Below are 24,348 nucleotides of genomic sequence, written 5' to 3'. Positions count from 1 at the left end.
TGTGGAGTCCCAGTGCACCCTACACCCAGGAGACAGCCATCCATGTAGCATGAACGGGAAGGAGACACTAGCTGGACCCTATTTAATAAGTAATTTCTCTTCATGGCAGGCTCCATTCACTTGAGTTTAGGGCAAGGCCACAGAGACCAGTGGACATTCTGGGAAATACACCTGGCAGGGGAGCCTGCAGGGTGACCAGGACAGGAAGAGCTGTGGGCATTACACTCATTTATACAGAGCTTGATGACCCAGGAGAGACTTCACATCAGAATGGGCATAGTTGGCAGGAGGATCCCTGGCTCAGCAACATCCGGGGCTCTCAGGAATCCCCAGCTGCAGAGCTGGGGCGATGGACCCTGCCTACATCTCACTCTCTTCCAGAATCTCCTCCATGGTATTGGCCAGGGTGAAGTCCCCCTCACTGCTCTCAGACAGGCTGCTTCCTCGGGGCCAAGCTCTATGGCCCTGCATAGGCCTAGGCTCCAGCTCCCCCAGGGTCTCAGAGGCCAAGTGTGAGCTGCAGGTTGAGGACTGCAGCTTCCGAAGTGTCTCAGCACTATCTCCGTCTGACAGCTTCTTGGGACATTGCCCCAGGAACCGGAAGTTCTTCCCCAGGACACAGGCTCTGCAGCCACAGTGGCAGCGAGCTAGCAAGAAGCGGCCCCAGAACTTGCGCAGCTCTGCCTTCACCTGCCGGGTGAGACAAAGGTGTGGTGATTATCTTGGTGTCCCTGGTCGCATGCCCATTCAGCAGGTGTTGGTTACACGGCTACTGGAGGCTACCTCGGCGCTACCTTTGGCTTTCACAGGTGGAGCAGAACAAAGAAAGACACACAGGCACAGATGCCGAAGATGCTGAGAATGTGGTAAAGGCTGGTAATGAGCCCTATAGAAGGTCATGGTCCGGCTCTAAGTTCCTGTGCTGTAAACCAAAATGGAGGCACCCATGCTAAGTTTCTATTCTACCAAAATAAACTAAAAGAGTTACCGCCAAATTTGCACGGAAGGTCAGTTTCGTCTGGTATAGTAACAAAGGTCCCTCTACTTTAACCCGTCTACAAAAAGGTTTACATGAAGTAATCTCATGTTCACTGGGTATTTCTCCACATAAATGCATGTGGCTGTCTGTGCTGGATAGTTTTATATCAACTTGACATAAGTTAAACTCATCTGGAACTTCAATTTAAGAAAATGACTCCGTAAGATCAGGCTATAAGCCAGCTTGTAGGGCATTTTCTTAATTAATGATTGACGGGGAAGAAATTAAGAACATTGTAGGTTGCTGCATCCCTGGGCTGGCAGTCCTGGGTTTTATAAGAAAGCAGGCCAAGCAACCTATGGGAAGCAAGCCAGTAAGCAGCACCCCTCCATGGCCTCTGCATCAGCTTCTGCCTCCATGTTCCTTTCCTGTTTGAGTTCCTGTCCTGATTTTCTGTGGAAGTGTAAGCCAAACAAACCCCCCCCCCCAGCTTGCTTTTTGATCATGGTGTTTCATCATAGCAACAGAAACCCTAACCAGAACACTATCTTCCAAGGAAAAAAGAATCACTTTGAAACAATCATTTTTGTTCTTAATTTCTGCTTCCCTTATTCCTTTTCTATCATTAAAACAACCCCCTTCCGCCCTGCTTACTGGAATGTCTAATTTCACAGAATGGAACACTGCCTGGCTCTGGACTCACAAAAGCCAGTTTAAAATCTTCCACCATTGTTTTCCTTTCTTCCTTTTAATGGACACAGGGAGTTCGAGGTAACAGTGTTCCGGTGGGGGCTTTGCATAGTGGCTTTTCAGCTGGACCCTGCCTGATGGACAAGGGGCTCCCAGGTGGAGACACGGAAACAGCAGCAGGCAAAGTAGAAGTGGGGTTTACTGCTGAGATGGTTACATTCTACCAGAAGAGAGAGTGAAAAGGATGGAAGGGGCCTGGAAACTTCTGCGTCCTGGCCTCTGTTTCTCGCCCCTTTAAGCCTTTCTCCAGGTGTGATAGTTTGGATAAGACTCCTGATTGAAGGCTTAGTCTCCAGCCCTTGGCCCTATTGGGAGATGGTAGAAACTTAAGATGTGAGGCCAAAGGGAAGGAAGGCAGGAAGTGAGGTCACTGGGGAGGGGCTTAGAATGTGAGATTTCTCTCAGCATGCTCTCTCTCTCTCTCCCCCTTTCTCCTTCCTCTTCCCTCTCTCCCTCTCTCCCTTTCCCGCCTCCCTTCCCTCCCTCATCCATGAGGTGAGCATCTCATTCCACTATGTGGTCTCATCACTATGAACAGTTTCACCACAGGCCTAAAGGTAAGGAGGCCAGGCAAACAGCCATTGACTGAAACCTCTGAATCCATGAGCCAAACAAACCTTTCCTCCCTTGTAAGTTGGTTGTCTTGAATGCTTGTCACAGTAACAGACAGCTGACTAGCACACAGGAAACAGAGCACACTAAACATAAAAAGAAGCAGCACTCCCAGATGCTCAGTGTTTACCTTGTGCTGAGTATGCCCAGGGCGTCACGGAACAGGGCCAGCTGTTATTCATATTTAACAGATGAGAAAATTGAAGTCAAATGACTAAGCCACAAATCTTCTAAGTGCTCAGTCAATGTTTTAGCGTGGATTTTTAAGACCCTGCAATCCAAGCTTGTCTCATCCATCACATTTTAACCCTTCATGTCCCCCAACAGACCGAGGGGCTGAGTTCCGAACTTTGCACACCACTCCGTGAGTCTAAGCTGCCTCCTAGTCTCTCTAATGGATGCCCACAATGAAAATTTGTACCAACACATGCCAGGGACAGGTGTGCAATCACACAAATGGAAACCCCCAGGGAGTATAGAATTACACAGCCCCCACCTCACCGGAAGCTGGGATGGCAGTGTGGGAAACATACCTCTCCGTTGGCAAAGCCATACTGCAAGGCCACCAGAAACCCCTGGAACAGAAGGAAAATGTGGTGTGAAGTTCTATTTGGTAGAAGATGTGTCTGAGAGTCACCAGCGATGCTCTACATTCCTCCGGAAGGAGTATTCTACTAGTGTGATGCTTATACAGACTGGCGTCATCCATGTTGATGGATGTCTCTTTTTACCCCAACACCCACTATGCACATAGGTCGCCTCCTGGGTGCTTGTGGATGCCCTTAAGTCCGTGGTAATTGACCTCCTGAGACTCTGGGTCATTCACACAATGGTACAAATACAGGGATGGCCACAGCCCCATTTCTGCTTTTCCATGGTGTTACTGACTAGCTCATTTTTTTTCCTCCTCCTCTCTTTGATGCGGGGTCTCACTACTTAGTCCTGGCTGACCTTGAACTCACAGAGATCTGCCTGCGTCTGCCTCCTCAAGTGCTGTCAACTTGTATTCTTTCCCCTGCCTCATTCTCTAAGGTTATGGCATAGTTGTCAGTCATAAGATTTTGGGTTGTAAATAAGTTGTAAGTCTTAAGTGTTTTAGGATGGCCGTCACCATAATAATTGGCCCAAACAGACTCTGCGACATAATCAAAATCAATTAGAGCTCTTTCCACTAGAAAGGAGAGGAGACTGAGTTCACTTCCCTATGTCAGACATAATCATTATTATCATGGACAGTGTAAGCTCAGAGATACTGTTGGTATCTTCCCCTAACAGGGAGAGAGCGCCTTCCTGGACATGAATCCAACAACAGAGACCAGTGACCAGAGAACAGATTGCTCGTGGATTGTTTGTGGACCCGCAACCAGTTATGCCCGGTCCTGAAATTTTCATTTCTGTGCCTTAGTAAACACCCTTTGCTCTTGTCAAGCCATTACCTTTGAAATGACAGATTATTTCCCTCTGGTCGTTTCTTATCTCACTTAGCACAAGATAAACTCCCCTAAGTGTGGAAGGTGTGCAGTGAGCTGGGCTTCGGGCCTCTGTGCAGCTGACTTCATCTTATGACCCATTTTCTCTCAGCCACTATAGGCCAGCAACTTTGACGACCCTGAGCTAGAATGTCCCGTGAAAGACTGCCAGACCCGCATCCAAAGAGCGTGGCACATGAAAACAAATCCGTACTGTTTCTCTCACCAAAGTATGCACAACAGTCACTTAACATACGGACTGGAAATGCTGGAGCTTATGTGACTAGTGAGCTTATTCTAGTGGCTCTGGCTATACTTGTTGTAGATTATTCCTTTAAATTATTATTTTTTAAAGATTTTTTAAATTATGTGTATGTGTGTGCATACGTGTGCATGCGTGTGTGTTTGTATTGTGTGTGTGTGTATTTGAACACATGCTCAGGTTCCTGCAATGATCAGAAGAGGGTGTTGGATCCCCTAGAGCTGGAGTTACAGGAGTTCTGAGCCATGTGCTGCTATGGGTGCTGGAACCCAAGCTCAAGCCTTCTGCAAGGGTGGCCAACACTGTTAGCCGTCTCCTCAGCTCTCATACTGTTAGCTTAAAAATCGGTCCACACCTTGGGAAGTTGTTGATTGCACAGTAAAACATGATCACACTCATAGAAACAATGACTCCGTCTTTACGTATTAATGGTTATGTATCAATTAATGTTCGAAGGGTCTTGAAGAATGTGTCCCAGGCAAAGGTGTTTGTGTTCAGAATCTCTGCTTCTGTTCAGATTCACTTAGCTTGAAGGCAGTCGATCTCAGGTCACGATCCTGATTGGTGCTTGGCTCACCCGATTTTGCCAGAAAGGGTGAATCAGGCAGAAGTCACAACGCTTTCAAGGAATTACCAAGCCTCTGATGTCATATACAATCTCTCTACGAAACCTAATTGCAACGGGGGTCAGTGCCATTCGATATGGCTGGGGCCTAAACACGGGTGTGGATACCACTCAGGTATACCACGGCTCACTTATTCCTCGAGCCCCCTCACACGTTCTGCTTCCTGGGATGACCTCTCCACAAATCTACCAAATTTGGCTTCCTAAAATTCAGATCTCAGCTCAAAATCACCACAAGGAGTTTTTTGCGGGCTGCCCAATGTACTAAGGACTAGAGCTATTGCCATTGGCTACTGCCAACCCTTCTTTGTATCACGCACAGTGAGAGTGGCTTCCACGTATAGAATTCACTGCTAGATCCCCAGCACCTGAAAATACCTGGCACATAATAGAAACGCATTACATAATTAATTAATTAATTAATTAATGAGTTGGGCTTCTCTCACTTGGGATGAAGGGTTTTTATCTTGTACAGTGTCAAGCTACTTCTAAACTGTGTTGACATCTTACTTTCTATTCTTTTCGTAGCTATTTGTAATACATGCCTTGACTTTCCCTAACTGCTGTGGAGATCTGTGGAGTCTGTGCTGTGTGCCTGACAGATGGGAACAGGTATGTATGGGGCCTGAGCGTTGAGGGTTTAAAGGTAAAAAATCTCAAAATGCCAGACCCCACAAGGAAAGGGCACATCTCCAACTGAAGGGTCACAAGGATGAGCTGACTCTTTCTATATCTGATCTAGTTATTCATTTAAGACATGGTCTCACACTGTAGCTCAGGCTGGTCCGAAACTCCTACCTAAGCATCCCCAATCCTGATATGACAGGTATGTGCCACTATGCCCAGACTTCCTATATCTCTTGACATTGGTGAAATATAACCCTGGGAGGATGTTGTCTCTGATCTTCTTTCTATTCACCTCTGCCAACATGTCCCTTCCTGAGCAAGGCCAGGAGGCTCACAGCTCAGATTCAGCCTGCACCTGTGGAGTCCGTAGCCATGCTTCTGAGTGGGAGCCTGGTAGCACAGCCCACCTTTCCACACATGCAATCGAAGCAGAGCTTGCTGTGGGGTCAAGGGGCAAGTAATAATTGCCTCTGAGAATGTGGAACAAGAAGAGCCGGCTTTTGGTGTGCCCAACTGAGCACAAAGGCTAAAATAGGACTCCCTTCTCTGGCGTAGGAACGCCCCGCAGTCTGGCTCCTGCTCCAGGTGTGAGCTAGCAGGTCCCACGGAACATATGGTTCTCACGTCACATGTCCTCAACGTGCAGCAATTTCTTGACAGCAGGAGGCTGGTGAAGCACTCTGTGCAGTAAAGGCTTGAGGAGTGGTGGGGCCTCCGAGGCAGCTAGGAGAGAAAGCTGCTGGGACAAACGCCTGCTCTGCCGGATTCCTTCTGTAAAGTCACTAAGATGGGCCACGTCAGACTTGCCTTTCCTATCCCCATCCTCATCTCTGCTTGGTGAGGTGGAGGGGAGCAGCATCAGGTGCACTGAGCTGAGGGGAGCCTCTATCTACAGCCAACCGCTTTCTGTCTCCATCCCGCTTTAGAACGCGAGCCACTGTGAATCCTCACTATGAATCCTCACGTTTCTCAGTAGCACGAGCAGGTGAGCAGAGCTTTCGCTGGTGGCTGGATCAGGAGCCACTGGCAGCTCCTTTCCAAAGAAGGCCCCAGCATTTCTCCTCATTATACAGGCTCAGGCTATTTCTCACATCAAAACCTGAATCCCGATTCACCTCCTCTAGAGTCTGAGAGGACCCTATGACTGTTTACCAGCATACTGTGGTAAAAGCATCCATCTACTTACTTCCAAACCTCTGCCTTCAAAGTGCAAAGATCCCCTTCTGCTCCCTTTAACACATCTGCTCTTGGGGTACTCCAAGAATCCAGCTGTTGTGTCATGAGATGCCCAAGATACACGGAGAAAAATGAAGCTCACTGATCAGTGGTCCTAGTGAGCTCCAGGCCCACAGATCACATCAATGTGTAGCCATGTGAACGAGCTACATGTTGATAGGATGTTGCAGCCTGATCAAGCCTTCAGAAGTTTGCATGTCCAGCCAAAATTATGTGCATTCAAAAGATCACGTCTATGGAGGACAGCCCACAGGATCCTCAACAATAATACTGACGACTGCTTTAATCCAGAAGCGGCTCATTACACAAATGGCCGGGGCAGCCTCCGGGTCTAAGGAGTCTGGTACGTGAAGTTTCCTCCTTCAAAATTTGGTTCCCTGATCTCCGCATAACTGCCTGAACCTTAACTTGCCTGAGAGGTGCGATATCAGGAGATTTGGGGTTTACGTTAACCAGTATGCCAAAAGGCCACTAAATACTGCCAACCAAACAGCTGAAGGATTTGTTTTGGCTTTGTTTTTTCTCTTTTGAGATTACCTTTTACAGAGGCGTACAGCCAAGCAACACAGGGAAGTCGAATTACAAACTCTTAGCTTTTGAAATCCCCCAAAAGATTGAAATAATTAATCATGCCTCAATGATGGGGGAAAAGTTTGTTGCCAATGGATCTGATATCTTGTTTGTACTCTAACAAATAAAGCTTACCTGGAGATCACAGTGCAGAGTTAGCAATTAGTTAACCATAGAGGACAGGCAGGGGTGGCATGCACCTTTAATTCTGGCACTTGGAAGGAGGAGGTAGGAAGATCAGGAGTTCAAGGCCACACTAGGCTATGTGAGATTTAGCCAGGCTAAAAGAGAGACAGGCTACATGAGATTTAGCCAGTCTAAAAGAGAGACAGAGCTCACACCTTTGATCCCAGCACTTGGGAGGTAGAGATAGGAAGTGATATATCTGGGTGGAGAGGATTATAAGGCAGGAGGAGGGAGGAGGTCAGTCCTCATTGGTCTGACAGTCTGTAGAGGTAACAACTCTCTAGTGGTTGGCCGCTCTGCTTCTCTGATCTTTCAGCTTTCACCCTCCATATCTGACTCTGGGTTTCTATTATTAAGACCAAGTAGAGAGTCTCTCCAGCCAGATGCAGAGGAAGCAAGATGAGAATGACCTACTGGGAAAAGGAAATGAGAGGCTGTGGATTCATTCTGGGCTAAGAAAGATCAGGTTTGATCGAGGAAGATCCTGTAAAAAATCTCTGATAGGAGCAGATGGCCCAGATGATCCAACAATCCGAGAGTCTCTGTCATAGTTTCCTTTGAGTTCTATATCCAGAACAGTTCAAGACCAGAATACAGCTCTCAGCAACTGCACCAGTGCCTTCCTTCATGTTCTCATGCTCCCCACCATAAAGTTAATGGACTGAACCTCTGAAACTAACTATCCCTCAGGGAGGAGAAGCGTGAGTAGCAGTGTGAATGGCGGGTCAGGCTGCCAGGAGGAGATGCTGGAGTGACAGCAGTGGCCTCCAGAAATCATCTGACCACCAGAGAAAACAAGACATTCCATGACAAAACCAGATGTAATCAATACCTGTCTACAAATCCAGCCCTACAGAAAGCACTAGAAGGAAAACTCCAATCCAAGGAAGTTAGCTACACTCACAAAAACAAAGGCAATAGATAAGCCCACACCAGCAAGTCTCAAAGAAGTAAACACACACACACACACAACACCAAAACCAAAAATAACAGGAACTAGCAACCACTGATCATTAGTATCCCTTAATATCAATGGACTCAATTCACCTATAAAAAGACACAGGCTAACAGATTGAATATGAAAACAGAATCCATCCTTCTACTGCATGCAAAAAACACACCTCAGCTACAAAGACAGACATTACCTCAGTGTAAAGGGTTGGAAAAATATTTTCCAATCAAATGGACCTAAGGAACCAGCTAGTGTAGCTATTCTAATATCTAACAAAATAGACTTAAAACTAAAGTTAAACAAAAGACATGAAGAAGGTCATTTCATTTTCATCACAGAAAAAAAAATCCATTGAGATGAAGTCTCAATTCTGAACATCTATGCCCAAAATACAAGGGCACTCTCATTTGTAAAAGAAACATTACTAAAATTTAAATCACACATCATACCACACACACTAATAATGAGAGACATCAACACCCCATTGTCACCACTGGGCAGGTCTGCCAGACAGAAGCTTAACAGAGAAATAAGGGCTTAGCGGGCATCTCTAGAACATTTCACCTAATAGAATACAGCTTCTTCTCAGCACCTCATGGATCCTTCTCCAAAATCAACAGCATACTTGGTAACAAAGAAATATCAACAAATACAAAAAAAACTGAAATAACCCCCTGTGTCTTATCAGACCATGATGGCTTAAAGTTAAAATTCAACAACAATACTTATTGCAGAAAGCCCACAATCTCATGGAAACTGAGCAATGCTCAACTGAATTACACTTGGTCAAGGAAGAAGTAAAGAAATTAAAGACTTCCTAAAATTCAATGATAATGACTGCACAACATACCCAAATGTATGGGACATGAAAGCAGTACTAAGAAGAAAGCTCATAGCAATAAATGCCTATATAAAGAATCTGGGAAAATGCCACACTAGAAAATTGACGGAACACCTGAAAACCCTAGGACAAAAAGACGAAAACTCACCCAGGAGGAGTTGATGGTGGGAAATTCTCAAACTGAGAGCTGAAATGAACAAAATAGAAACAAAGAAAACAATACAAAGAATCAATGAGACAAAGAGTTGGTTCTTCAAGAAAATCAACAAAATAGACAAACAATTATCTAAACTAACCAAAAGGCAGAGAGAGAACATTCAAATTAACAAAATCAGAAATGAAAGGGGGGGGGACACAACAACAAATATGGAGGAAATCCAGAATATCAGATTATACTTCAAAAACCTGTACTCCACAAAATTGGAAAACTTAAAGGATATGGACAATATTCTGGATAAGTGTCATATATCAAAACTAAATCAAGACCAGATAAGCAAATTAAATAGACTCCCCGATTGTTGGTTGGAATGCAAACTTGTACAGCTGCTTTGGATTTCAGTATGGTGATTTCTCAGAAAATTAGTAATCAATCTACCTCAAGACCCAGCAATACCACTTTTGGGTATATACCCAAAGGATGCTCAATCATACCACAAGGGCATTTGCTCAACTGTGTTCATAGCAGCTTTATTCTTAATAGTCAGAAGCTGGAAATAACCTAGATGCCCCTCAGCCGAAGAATGGATAAAGAAAATGTGGTCCATTTACAAAATGGAGTGCTACTCAGTGGTAAAACATAATGATATCTTGAAATTTGCAGGCAAATGGACAGAACTAGAAAAAAAAAACAAGTGAGGTAACCCAGACCCAGAAAGATAAATATAATATGTACTCGGTCACAAAACAAAAGACATAAAACAAAAAATAACCAGCCTAAAGTCCACAACCCCAGAGAACCTAGACAACAAAGAAGACATACATAGATCCACCTAGGAAGGAGAAAAGGACGAGTTCTCCCAAGTAAATTGAGAGCATGCGGAGGAGGGGAAGGGTGGGAAGGAAGTCCAGTTCCTTGCCTCCCCTTCACTGTAGGCCAGGGTGGTAGCTTACTGTACACTACAGGTTTTTGTTGTTGTTGTTCTCTCTTTGTGTGTGGGGATAATGATATGATTACATCATTTCTCCCTTCTTTTTCCTCTCCCCAAACCCTCCTATATACCCCTCCTCACTCTCTTTCAAATTCACAACCTCTTTTTTCATTTGGCTCTGCCTATACTGTTACCCGAGGTCTGTTGTCTTAGTGGCCTTTGCTTCTGAGCCGTGCATCTCTGCACCCATGCCCCTCTTCAATCTCACCCTCCTTCATTCTAGGCCAGGCCAGTGGCTTGCTTTAAACCACAGAATGCAGTGGGAGCATCAAGATGTCAGCTCCGAGCTCACGCACTTAAAATGCCCAGTGGTCCCCGTTCCTGATGTTCTTAGGAGACTTGAGCTGCCACATAAAAAGCCAGTCACCTGCGGAGGATCCACAAGGAGCGAGCACGAGGACAGCGCAAGACCCTCAGACCAAATGGAAGGAAGGAACATAAGTTGACAGTAAAAAATGAGGTCCCAGAAATTCAACCTAAATGGAGCCAGCCCCAGCTCAGGCTGTCTGTAGATGGGTAAAGAAGCCAGGGGGAGCCCAGCAGGCTTCACCAGGCCAGAGCTTAGCCATCCCTCCCATGTCCTATCTGGATGCCTGAGTTCCAAAGTCATGAGAAAGAATAAAATTGAGAGCCGTGCTAAGCTGTCAGTTCATAGGTAGTTAGTGGTTAACCATTACATCCAGGTAACCAGAGCTGAACTGTTTCTAGTTTTGGTGCACACACATCTGTCCGGATTAAAAGACTCCTGATCTGGACTCTTTACTCCCTGCCCCAATGGTATGGTGTGCTGTGTGCATACATGTCACAGGATGCCTGGAAAAGGTACAGTGTTCCTCAGATAACACAGCAATAAATAGACCCTTAATAAGCGGCTTCATGCTGACACAGTTAATACAATCATGAGTCACAGTCCAGGAACAAGTCTGATTATCCCTCTGGAGTCACTGAATCATGCTGGCAGGACTTCCCCATCGGTCCACCCTTCTAACATCACAGCTCCTCACCAGTAAAGCCTGCTGATGCTAGGGAACTGCGCTGGTCCACAGCCGTCCTCAAGGCTCTTTGGACCCTGTGGACTTTTCTTCTCCGAGCCAAGGCATCGGTCAGGTTACTTACATGGAAAGAGCTCAGTGTCAGCTGGATGAAGAGTCGAATCAGTTTTGAAAATCCTTCAAGTTGGTCATCGGTGAAGAAAGAGAAGAGGACCTCATGAACCCCCAGTAAAGGAATGAGGAGCAGCGTGGACTTGGCCAATCTGCAAAAGACACCAAAGTAGCTGTTGGAAGGGTCTCGCAGGGACTAGGCAACATTTACCGTCCTGCTGTGCAAATCTGTAGTGTAAATCTCCCACTCTTTAACAGCTGGTTTGACCTTTGTGACCTTCCTCACTCTTGTAGCCCTGCACATAGCAGATATTCAGGGAGCATTTACAGAGTAAATAAAGGAATCATCCCCCACAGGATACCATGGCTACAGATACTGATGTGTCTGACGGATAATCCACTTTTGTGCTAGAATCTGCCACCCTTAGATACCACCCACTCTTCCCTAGAGGTGACTTCCAATGTCAACCTCAGATGGAAAAGAAAATAAGCTACCCAGGGCCACATAGACACCAAGAGGCTGTTCCTGCCCCTGCACACCAGGATTCATACTCCAAACTGGGCTTTACCATTGCCCTTAGCTACCCCTCAATCCTGTGAGAGTGAGTGCTGCAGGAAGTGGAAAACTGATCTTCCTCATAAAGTACGCGGTGTGGAGGCCGGCGGCTGTTTACAGACTACACACACACACATAAAAAGACAAACATTCCTTTTGTACCACCCAAGAGCAAAGTGCACAGCTGGAGCCCCAGTGCTCCAAACTGGTGAATCCCAATCACTGCTGGCTATTAAAATTCCTTTCAAAACCTTTAAGATATATACAGTGGGTCCTCTGCATTTGTAGGTTCTGCTCTGGAGGATCCAACCAACTGTAGATTGATTGGCACCATTTCTACAACTGTGTCTCTATTGAGCATGCACAGATCTGTTTCCTTATCATTTATCTCTAGACATTGACCTTTTACTCAGCATTCACACGGCTTTGTGTACTCGACATAATCCAGAGATGGTTTAAAGCATCTGAGAGGAGTAAAAAGATAGACGAGCGGTTGAGAATGCTTCCTCTTCTTCCATGGGACCCCAGCTCTATTGCCTGCATCTGCATCAGGTAGCTCACAACCACCTGAAACTCCAGCTCCAAGGAAGCCGATGCCTTCCTCCGGCTTCCATGGGCACCTGCACACACCTGACATGCACCCACATAGATGTAGATGTATATACATCATACCTAAACAAAAATAAATTTTACAAAAAGTGTACGGAAGATGCACAAACACTTCAAGGATATCAGTGCCTCAGGTGGGTTATGGAATAGATTTCCATGTCCATCAAAGAACATCTTTCTGGGTCCCAGTGTGGACGTCCTGAGGCCAAACTTCTGAAGACTGTTCCCTGAGAGTGTGATGTCTTATAGAACTCCACAGGGGACTCTGAGAAGTAGAGGAGCCTCGGAACAACCTCGCTTCACCACTGTTCTGTTTCGTGATTTGAAGCTAACCGAATTAATAAAGGTGACTCATTAGCAAAGGAGAAAAACGAAACTGGTGTCTAATCCACACTGGAAAAAAAACAGCTTAATTGTAATGTGGTTTTCACCCAAGTGCTTAAAAAGCCAGAGTAGGATAGGAGGAAGCCCACCCCCAACACACACACACACACACACACACACACACACACACACACACACACTATGGTCAGCAGTCCATATGCCATTTTTCCAAAAGATTGAACTCTATTCTGCGCCTATGAGACTATAAGATGCATTCAAATGCACGGGTACCCATGCAGCAAAACCCTTTTCTTTAGAGCCGTCACACAGGAGGGACTCCATCTGCTCCTGTGGGTCGGATGTCCCCAGAGCCTTGACTGTCAGGGGAACCAGCGACTGGGGAGGTGAATGACAGACCCTGGGTTTCTGCTTTTCCCAAAGGAAACTCAGATCTACTTCTGCCCCCACACCCACCCACATGGGAGTCACTTAGGAAAGAATATTTCCAGGGAGAATTTTTTTTCTTTTCGTTTTTTTTGGTTGCTGAGGATTGAGACCAGGACTTCACGTGTGCTGAGCACATGACTCTGTCACCGAGCTACTAGCCCTGGGCGTCAGGGTTATTTTGTTGATTTGAACATCCTGGAAAGTTTTTAGACCCCTTTGGCTCAAAGATTGCCAAACAAAGAGCAAAGATTGAGAGCTGACCTGAATACTCCTTGGCTTAGGTCATAGAGTTATTTTTACTCTAGGAGCCATCTTTAGTAAAGAGATGTAAGCGAGGATGCTCAAGTTTTAGTCTTTTAAAAACTGGAGCAATCTGATGACACAGGCCCAGAACTCCTGTGTGGCAATTGACTACAGCTGGTGATCCTCCCTGTAGACTCTAAAGTTTAGAGGGAACCTTCAGTCTCCCTGCCTCCTCATGGCCTGCCCTCTTCACGTCATTTGCTCTGCACTGGCAAGAGTCTGAACTTGTGACTCTTTACTCTGTGTTATCTGGATTAATAACACACATTAACATACTTACGTGCAGACCCATGTCTCATCAGCAATTGCTGCTTGGGCCATATTGTGGCAATTCTGAGTTTTTGCTCATGAGTATAGGTGCCTGTGGATGCCAGAAGCATCTGCTTGTCCGCTTACAGGTAAATGCAAGCCATACGACATTGGTTCTAGTAACCAAACTCAGGTTCTCTGCGAGTGTAATGTGTTCTTAAACACTGAGCCATCTCTCTGGCCCAATTATGGATTTTTAAAATGCATTTTAACTCTGGAATGACTTTACTTCTACAGAATGGCATCAAAGAGAACACAGAGGGCTTCCACATCCCCTTCCCTCCATTTCCCTAGTGTTCACAGATGGTGCAGCCATAGTCTATCCGCCAACACCAGGAAGCCAGCCTTGGAACCAGACTAGGGATAAATTCTAGACGTTGTTAGATTTTACTTGTTTTCCACTTCCATCCTGTCCACAGCCAGGATCCAGGCAAACATCACTTATCCAGTGGCATATGGGGCCACTTTTGTCACTGCCGTCCTCTGGGTAGACACAGGGTGTTACTGCTCATGCCTTCCTAGCGTCTCCTTAGACAAAAGGACAATTTGTGTCCCAGCCCAGACGAAAGCCATAAATAGTCACAGACGTTTACTCTTACGGACTGTGTGTATGCTTCTTTTTCATCCGTGGCCACTTGTTTATTTAAATGGTAGAGTTTGTTGCAGTCATGTAAGTGTTCAACAACTATGTATTAGCTCATCTTCTCTGGGTACATGAGTGGGTACAGAGGGAGTGGGGAGCTCAGACCAAGGGCAGTAGGACACAGGGGACAGCACACGGGGCAGGGTTCAAATAACCATGTCACCAACCACTCGGTGAGGCCTTGGGCAAATTCCTCAACCTTTTTGTCCATTAGTCTCCTCATTTGTAGAAAGACGATTACACAAATAGTATAATAATATAATAGTATAGTATACTATATAATATATAGTATAATATATAACATAATAGTATAATAACAGTAGTATTGACTGGGTAGGGTCCTCATAAGGATTAGATAGATAATGCTGTGTGTTTGTGTGTGTGTGTGTGTGTGTGTGTGTCTGTGTCTGTTTTTTCCTCAATTGCTTTTTACCTTCTTTGTTGAGATATTTCTCTCACTGAGTCTGGAACTCACCAATTCAGCTGGATAGGCTGGCCAGTGACCTCTGAAGATTTTATTGTCTGGCGGGGCAGTGGTGGCACACGCCTTTAATCCCAGCACTCGAGTGCCAGGACAGGTTCCAAAGCTACAGAGAAACCTTATCTCGAAAAACCAAAAAAGATTTTATTATCTCTACCTCCCCGGATTTGCACACGGGGCTGGGAATTCATACCTAGGTTCTCACGCTTGTGCAGTAAGCACTTTCCTGATTAAACAATCCCCAGACCCCTTTTTACTTAAAATTTTGATAAAGGGTCTCATGAAGTCATCCAGGCTAGACTGGAACTCACTCTACAGCTCATGCTAGCCTTGAATTTGCAGTCCTTCTACCTCATCTACCTCAGCCTCCCCAGGAGCTAGGATGACAGGCCTGTGCCACCATGCTCAGCTGCCATCATTAAAAAAGAAAGAAAGAAAGAAAGAAAGAAAGAAAGAAAGAAGGAAGGAAGGAAGGAAGGAAGGAAGGAAGGAAAGAAAGAAAGAAAGAAAGAAAGAAAGAAAGAAAGAAAGAAAGAAAGAGGAATGATAAAACCATTTCTCCCCAAGTTGCTTTGGTCATGGTGTGTTATCACAGTTACAGGACCCCTAGCTAGGACAGAACTCACCTTTCTCTACTTCTGTCTCCTACATGTCTTTGCCTCTGTCATTTCTGGAGGTACCCTGGTGGTCAGAGCACTTGCATGTCATGGGGGGGGGGTCACTCCTTGCATGGACTCTAGCAGCTCTGCCCCCCTGTTCTTGGAGTTCCACCCTCAGAACAGTGGTGTGAGGAGGCTGAACCTTGGGAAATGAGCCAAAGAGGATTCCTGGCCACTTGGAGTCTGGACCAGAGGTGCCAGGAGAGATAGCATGACTCCCTGGGGCCCAGACCAGGTCAGTTCCCCAGGGGAAAGGGTTTCTGCCAAATGTTTGATTGAAAGCCCTAAGGAGCGATTACAGTGTATATATGCTCTTTCCTGGACTGAGTGGGCTTACTCTTCTAGATCTGTTAGAATAAGAGTCTTGAGACGATGGGCTCAGGGTCTGGGTCTAGAGCAAATGCTGCCCTTCATATCTGATTAAACTGTCTGCCCATAAACAATGCCCTTCAGCTGTTACAATTTATAGGAGATGGGTCTGCCATGACACTCCCATTTTAGACACCAGAAAACAGACCACAGGGGCTAAGCTTACTTACAGTTAGTGAGGTAGCTGGGATGTGTGGCCAGCCCTTCCTTCCTGACTGCTCCATGTCATCCTTAAAGGAGCACACATGCTCCTAAGCATGGTGGAGCTCATGTCATACTCCCCTTTCGTCCAAGCACACCAGAAGCACTCAAGGGATATTTGCCTGTACATGGCAGGAGGGGATCTACCTTTTTATCACCAAAGTCAGTTTTAGAAATAGTGAGCAGCTGGAGCTGTCTACACTCACACCCTCAGCTTGTGGTCTGCGGTGTGGACTGAAATCCCTGACTTGGAGCTTTTCTTTTGGTTAAAACACACGTTCCCTTCCAGCCCTGGCAAAGTTTGCCTGCTACCTTGGAAGAATAAGCAGAAACAAAGGGAGAGGGCCTTGCCTGCCATTCATTCATTTTAACAGGAGTGCAGTGTTCAACAAAAGCCTATCATCTGACTTACTATGTAGGGACTGTTGTCACTACAGAGAACTAAACATGAGATCCCACAAGGTAAGTCACATAACAAAGGAACTGTGTAATGAATGCATTTCTGTGAACTCTAAATATTTTTTTGCCTCAAATCCTCCCACAAGGAAGGCAGCAAAAACTGCCCTTCATACAAGAGTTCCTAACTCCATAAACCACGGTGATGGTTTGAATGAGAATGGCCCCACAGGATCATCTGCTTGAATCTTGATCTCCTGCTGGAGGAATGCTTGGAAAGGATTAGGAGGTGTGGCCTTGTTTGTGTGTGTGTGTGTGTGTGTGTGTGTGTGTGTGTGTGTATGTGTAGCCTTGTTGGAGGAGATGTGGTCTTGTTGGAGGAGGTGTGGCCTTATTGAAGGAAGTGTGGTCTTGTTGGAAGAGGTGTGGCCTTATTGGAGGAGGTGTGGCCTTGTTGGAGGAGGTGTGGCCTTATTGGAGGAAGTGTGGTCTTGTTGGAAGAGGTGTGGCCTTATTGGAGGAGGTGTGGCCTTGTTGGAGGAGGTGGGGCCTTATTGGAGGAAGTGTGACCTTGTTGGAGGAGGTGTGTCACTAAGGGTGGGCTTTTAGGTTTCCAAAGCCCATGCCATTCCCAGTGTCTTTCTTTCTGCCTCATGCTTGTAGAAAAAGATGCAAGCATTCAGCTACTGCTACCATGCCACACCTGCTGGCTTTCTGCCATGCTTCCTGCCAAAAGTTGCCTTGGTCATGGTGTCTTACCACAGCAACATGAAATTAACTGAGACAGCCATTCATTTTAATGGTCTCCTGAAAGAGGGATTAATGTGTCTGTGACTGTTCACCACTTAAATCATTGTCATGATGCTAGAAGGGCATAATCATTGGCAAAAGCCCCACCTGCACCCCAACACCTTTTCCGAAGAGCTCTGGTCTAGCCCCTCGCCTTAGGTGACAAATACACCAATACCAACTGTGTGTTATGCTTTGGATGTGAAATGTCTTCCATGAGTTCAGCTGTTGAAATAATTAAGCCCCAGCTTTCTCTTTTAGAAGCTTGTAGAACCTTTCAGACATGGGGCCTACCTGGCAGACATAGGGATGAAGAAATCAGTAATTGAAGGTTATATCCCAGCCTCATTTCTGGACCAATGCTCTGCTTTCTGATCTGCTAAGAAGTGAGGAAGATGAGCTACAAGCCATTACCACCATGGATGTGAGCTGCTCCCACTGACAAACCTTCCCAGCCATGATGGACTGTACTTTCTTAAACTGTGAGCCAAAACTAGTCTTTCCTCCAATGAACTGCTTCTGGTCCAGTGTTTGGTCACAGAGATGAGAATAGTATTGTTGTTCCCTTCCCATCACATGGGTGACACCAACAGCGAGAGTCAAGATCACCTTGGGTTGCCAAGCACTGGCCTTGGGCCACTCACCTGTATTTGTAGTCTCTGAAGCACATCTGATGGGCTTTGAGCTTAGAAATAAGAAGCTTGAGAATTTTGAGGAATATGAAGAAATTGACCTTGAAAGCAAAAAAAAAAAAAATATACAGGTAAGTAAGCAGCAGATGCCACAAGTTATGGATCTCAAGGTCAACCTGGGCATGGCCTCATCCATGTGAACCAGGGGTGGGTGAGTTGGCAGTTAGCTGGTCACACAGGGAGTGTCTATGTTAGGCCCTTGTCCCAAAGATTCTTAGAACTGAAAGTCTGGGAGGGAATTTGGAATCATTTAGTTTATGCTGCCTCAGGGAGGTGCCACTCAGCACTCTGAGAAAGACAAACAAGCATTATTATTAAGTAAAATTTATTGATTACTTACCACCCAGTCATTGAGCTAAGAACTTTGCATGCAATGGCTCATTTCCTCTTCAAAACAGCTCTCTGAAGTTGTCACAGTTATTTTTATTTCTTTTATCCACATAAAACATTGAGGAAACACTGTTGTGGGCATTTGATCCATTTAGCTACTGACTTTTGGGGCAGCAAGCCCTAGGGTATGACCCATAGAGATATTGTCACACCCTAGACAGCAGGAAACAATTCTAAGAATATGACGTCCCCTCTTCCAATAGATGGGATGGGTGAGTTTTAGGGTTTTTGCAGGGTTATGGATGCTTGTCATATGTAAGAATTGGTTGCAAATTGTTATAGGGTTAGGGGTGGAGCAATAAAAATTCGACTGAAGAATCTAGTTTAAAATAGAAAAAAGAAGGATAGATAGTATAGGACAATAAGGTAGATTATTGTATTTACTTGTAAATTAAAATAGCAGCTATCAATTTTAGATAATTTCCACTGGTGGTATGGATTCTTGTATATTGATACAAATGTAAAATTATTTTCCTATTCCTGTTTAAGATAAACTGTGTATTGTTACAAATTCAAAATTATATTTGTCATATTACATATATGTTTCTACTTCTGTTTAGGATATTTTATATATTGATGCAAATTAAGGATTTTTTGTCATATTGTACTATACTTTTCTACCTCGGATTAAGATATTTTTATGTATTGTCAGAGTTTCGAAGTCATTGTCCTTATATTGTGTATCTGTTTATAGATTGTTTATCTTTATAATGTGAGTCTTTAGTCTTTAAGCTATATAGATTATTAAGAATTACAGGTTAATAGTCACCCATATCTGTCATACTTATGTTGTTAGGCTTTCTAGATTCACAAAGATATATTCTGTATAGATAGGCAATCTTCAAGCATGTCAGAGATCTACAGAATATGGCAGAAAATGTTTTAATAACTTAGAATTCTGTAGATGTGAGACATGACTGCTCCTGATAGCACCAATCTACTCCTGAGAGAATGATAGGTATATGAAGATACTCCATATCGAACTTGTTTTCTCTTGGCAAAATCAGCCTATTGGGCAAAGAATTGTCCTTGCCTTGACTTCTGACCATAAGTATGCTGTCCAATCAGGATGAGCAGGATACAAGGGAAAATGACTGCTGAACCTTGCCAAGTCAGGGTAGGACAGGCAGTCTTCCAAATTTTCCTGCTTCTGAAAATGGTTTGTCAGATATTATAGGCCTATAGCCAAGGTTGGCTGCCCCAATGTTATAGAGAAAAATTGTGTGACTGTCCAAGCAGTCACCTGTTTCATTTCTTTCGTCTTTTGGAGGTTGCTTCTTGCTTACTCAGGTAATATTATTTTCCTTCTCAGGTCTTTAGATGGTTGAAGATTAGATAGTTAGTTACTGTCCTCCCATATCTTAACTAGGGCATGTTAGGTACAAGGTTTAGACTTTCCAGGATAGGACAGCTATTGGAATAATCTCTGTAACTTGCCAATTACCTATGGCCTGGGCATGTAGTATGTATTTCTTGCTTGGTGCTGTTTTTGTTGGTTGTAGTTTCATCTTTGTTTATGTTTTCACCTTTCTTTCTCCTGCACAATACTTGATAGTTGTTCTTATTGTAGATAGCGTTATGTTAGGATTAGAACCTTCTGATTTAGAATAAAAGGGGAAGTGTCATGGGATTTCAATTCATTTAGCCGATGACTTTTGGGGCAGCAAGCCCTAGGATGTGATCTTGTATGCATGTGTGACTGCACCGGACTGAAATCTCAAGGTCCAAATCAGGAGCAGAAGGAGAGAGAGCACGAGCAAGGAACTCAGGACCACGAGGGGTGCACCCACACACTGAGACAATGGGGATGTTCTATCGGGAACTCACCAAGGCCAGCTGGCCTGGGTCTGAAAAAGCCTGGGTTAAAAGCTTGCTGAACATAGCGGACAATGAGGATTACTGAGACCTCAAGAACAATGGCAATGGGTTTTTGATCCTACTGCACCTATTGGTTTTGTGGGAGCCTAGGCAGTTTGGATGCTCACCTTACTAGACCTGGATGGAGGTGGGTGGTCCTTGGACTTCCCACAGGGCAGTGAACCCTGATTGCTCTTTGGGCTGACGAGGGAGGGGGTCTTGATTGGGGGAGGGGGAGGGAAAGGGGAGGCGGCGGTGGGGAAGAGACAGAAATCTTTAATTAATTAATTAATTTAAAAAAAAAGAGTGGCGGGAGAGGGGCCACACACATTCTCTTATTCTCCCTCTCAGGTGGTTGGAGCCAGGAGTGGTCCCCATCTCCCCTGGTCAGAACTTCAGGATGCAACAGCATCTTCTAATCTGTTATGCATCAGTGAGTGTTTATCCCTAGCTTATATCTTGAGACCCTTTAACAGACTCTGTGGGTTCACATAGCAAAGCACTGCACAAAGGGGATGCGTGCAACACTGAACCTTACATAGCTAAGCAGTGACTGGGCAGATGACTGTGACCAAAGTTAACAAAGCAACCTTCCCTTAAACAGAACAGTGCACTTGCTCTTCCCAGTAGAGAAATGTAGGGTAAACAGTAAGAGCCCACTTCTGGGTTTGAAAACCTACGAAACCCCACCAATCCCTGAGCTGTTCTAGCTCAGAACTTGAAATCTCAGCAATCCCCACCCTGGAAACTCCACCCCCAATAAACCTTTTTTATTCTTTTCCCTGCTCAGTTCCCTGCTGCTTCTCTTTTAAGCAGAGGCAGCCACCATCTCGTGTTTTTTCCAATAAATCTCTTGTGTAAGTTTATTGTGTGGTGTGACTTTGTGGTATTCCTTGGCACTCAACTGCCAAGACATCTTTCCCTTCAGAGCTGAAACACTTACATAGGGGAAGCCTTTCCCCTCAGAGCCATACCATTTATAGGAGCAATTGTCCTCTTGGTGTCTAACTTGGCATCCGCAGTGTGGCTCACTGGAGAGCTTATGTCTTCCAGGGTATCTCCCATAACTATCACAGACTGAGCAAATCTATACCTTCACCGCCAGTTTTGACAGAAACTATAAAATCTGTCTGAAATTCTTTATAACTCTTTTAAAAAGGAGGTCCCAGTCTCCTTCCCCCACTCTCAACCCTGTGTGTGCATTAGATTTAATTACTTGCAGCTAATGAAAAGAACATGTTAGAAGTTATATCACATGATTTCTGAGTAGAGACTTCAGAAGGACGTTCTCATGTTCTCTCTCTCTCTCTCTCTCTCTCTCTCTCTCTCTCTCTCTCTCTCTCTCTCTTCTCTCTGTTCCACTCCCCTCACCTCTGTCTGAATTGCCCAATGTGGGAGGAAGCCAACCACCACACTGTGAGAAGAGTCCAGCAAGGGAGAACCAAATCTCCCTCCCAGTAGCCCTCAGTGTTCCACAGCCATGTGTGTGAGCCTTGGGAGACAATCCTCCTCCAGGCCCTACCAAGCCTTCATATGGCCTCATCTCTGACTGATAACTTGACTCGGGAGAGATGGTGAGTCTACCGGACTGTAGAAAATCAAGTGGTTGAGTGTAGGCTAAGTGTGAATGTGGATACTGAGAGCAGAGTTCGTGAGGAGACTGGAGGGGCAGGACTGACCAACGAGGCTCTTTCATGGTCATCCTGAAGGCCCTGGGTTTCCTTATGACGGTGGTGAGAACCAGGGGTACATTTAAAGTAGGCATATGACCTGATCAGATCAGAACTTCTGCTTTACAGGAAGACCATGTTTAGCAGCAGTCAGGGGGAGGTGATTAGGTAAGGGCAAGTCTGGAGGAGGGGGCTGCTGGGAGGCAGTTTCCAGTTCCCAGGGAAGAGGATGGACAGGTGAGCTCAGGCCTGGATTTTCAGCGATGACAAGGAAGGGAGCATTTACAACTACTAAATGTGCCTCAAATGACCTCTGTTACTGGTTGGATGTAAGACCAAAGAGGACCTGACAGCTCACAGTTGCCCTCTACTGTGTGGTAGTGCTCTTCACCCAGAGAAGGATCACGTGTGGAGGAGGAGCTTTGGTGATGCTGGCAGGAGGGCGTGTCTGAAAGCTTCAAACATAAGAGATGCTTTAAGGCATATGGCCATTCACGTCCATACCTCAGCAGAGCATGAAGCCACTAGAGTGCTGCCTTTGGGTGCAGATGTTTTCCACGATAGCAAAGGGTCAATAAGACTCCCATGCAACGAGAAAAGAGCTGACAGGAAGGGGTAATCAAGCGACAAGCCATGGACTAGAATCTGCACAAACATTGATCCAGCACAATACAGATGTTCCTATGCAGAAGGAAAACCCTACAGACTGAAACGCTTGCTGAAGAATGCAATATAGATACCTTGCATGTGCTCCACTGGACTCAATGCTCCGTGCCAAACAAACAAACAAACAAANAAACAAACAAACAAAAAAAAAAAAAAAAGGAAAAAAAAAACCTAGAGTTTCTAAAACATAAACCAACAGGAACAAAGGCTGTTGCCAGCCAAAAGGTATTTAATACCAGAAAAATTTGAAAATTCAAATGAAACATAACCAAGTAATTTATTACTTTTAATGGACTATCTGCTTCTCATCACAACGGGAAAACACTGTGCGCTTGCCCTAGTAACTTGTAGAACACTGGTGTGTTGCTGACAAAGTAAGCTTAAAAGTAAGACAAATCTCTCAGCAGGCGGACCAGTCTCCTAGGAAATGAGAGGCCTGAGGATCTGCTCTTCTCTGTGTCTCCCAGAGACCAGACAAGAGAAAATGGGCATCAACCAATGGCCGCAGGGAGGAAGCACCTCCCCCCAGCCCTAGTGGATCGCTATCCCCAGTTACCATGGAGCCTGGGCTCCTCCAGGTTTCCAGAGGTCTAGAGTCCGCAGCCACATTTGGATGGTGCGTTCTTCATTTGTGTGCCATTGGAGAAAGTGATAAAGTGAAATGTTTTCAAGATTGAAGCCAACTCCCCTGGGAATCTGTGACCGGCCAGGGAACACTCCCCTGGGAATCTATGACCAGATGGGGAGCACTGGGAACCTCAAATATATAAAACTCTCTTCCAGGGCTTAGACGCTACAGGTGCCTTTGCAGATGCTACCTTCTTGGTAAACCTGTGTGTTTGGCACAGATGTGGGCCTGCAGTTAGCAGTGGTGATTTCTAACATGACAAGTGTTCTGGGACCTGCTTCACACACCAGCAATCTCTTCCATCTGCCAAGTCCCGGCTCTTTTGGCTTGCTTAAAAATGATTACACTTCTAAGGCTTCTCCTTTAGGCCAAAGCATCCCTTCCCCAGGGGTCCTGCTGAGATGCACACTCTCTGTAGAAAGTAATGAATGGCCTAGAGAAGACAGATGAAGGCCTCCTTCCTTTCCTCCAAATACATTCATTTTTCACAGCATTGAAGCCTTCAGCAAAGGCCTAGGGTCGTGGGTTGAATGAGAAATGCCCCCCCCCATACACACACTTGGTCCCCAGTTGATGGCACTGCTTGGGAAGGCTATGGGACTTTTAGGATATGGAGCCTTGCTACAGGAAGTACATCACTAGGGCTCTGAGGGTTTACAGTCCCACCCGTCTTCCTGTTGTTTCTTTCTGCTGTCCAGCTATGGCTGAAACCGTGGTCAGACAGTTTCATTTTACTGCTGCCTGTTGCCTCGTTCCTGCCATGATGGACCCTTTTGTATCTTATCACAGTGATCAAAAGGAGCCAATACACCAATTTTCACCACGAAAAGCAGAAGCTGGGATGCAGCAAATGTAAACAGGAGTAAGAAAGAATTTAGCAACAAGGAGCTCCCTCATAGTGCTATGTCACAGAGAGGAGACCCCAAAACCAGACTGCAGTGCACCGTGCGGCTTGCCTGTGACAGGAAGTGGAGGCTCAGAACAGGAGTAGACAAAGGA

At 45.4% G+C, this 24,348-nt stretch overlaps 1 protein-coding gene across 2 annotated transcripts in view; it reads right to left on the bottom strand.

Moving 5' to 3' along the window:
• Glp2r (glucagon like peptide 2 receptor) overlaps nt 1–24,348 on the bottom strand; it is a 49,440-nt gene continuing 25,092 nt past the window's right edge. For both annotated transcript variants that reach the window (XM_050162761.1, XM_050162762.1), the window contains exons 10-13: nt 18,091–18,179; nt 11,374–11,512; nt 2,875–2,916; nt 1–690 (exon numbers count right to left, since the gene is read on the bottom strand). In XM_050162761.1, the coding sequence (XP_050018718.1) occupies nt 361–690; nt 2,875–2,916; nt 11,374–11,512; nt 18,091–18,179 (600 nt within the window). In that variant the 3' untranslated portion in view covers nt 1–360. The remainder of the gene's footprint in view (nt 691–2,874; nt 2,917–11,373; nt 11,513–18,090; nt 18,180–24,348) is intronic.

Source organism: Alexandromys fortis, unplaced genomic scaffold (genome assembly GCF_014885135.2).
Source record: "Alexandromys fortis isolate MF-2015 unplaced genomic scaffold, M_Fortis_MF-2015_v1.1 scaffold_84, whole genome shotgun sequence".
NCBI classification, from domain to species: domain Eukaryota; kingdom Metazoa; phylum Chordata; class Mammalia; order Rodentia; family Cricetidae; genus Alexandromys; species Alexandromys fortis.
This window is presented reverse-complemented; position numbering and strand designations above follow the sequence as displayed.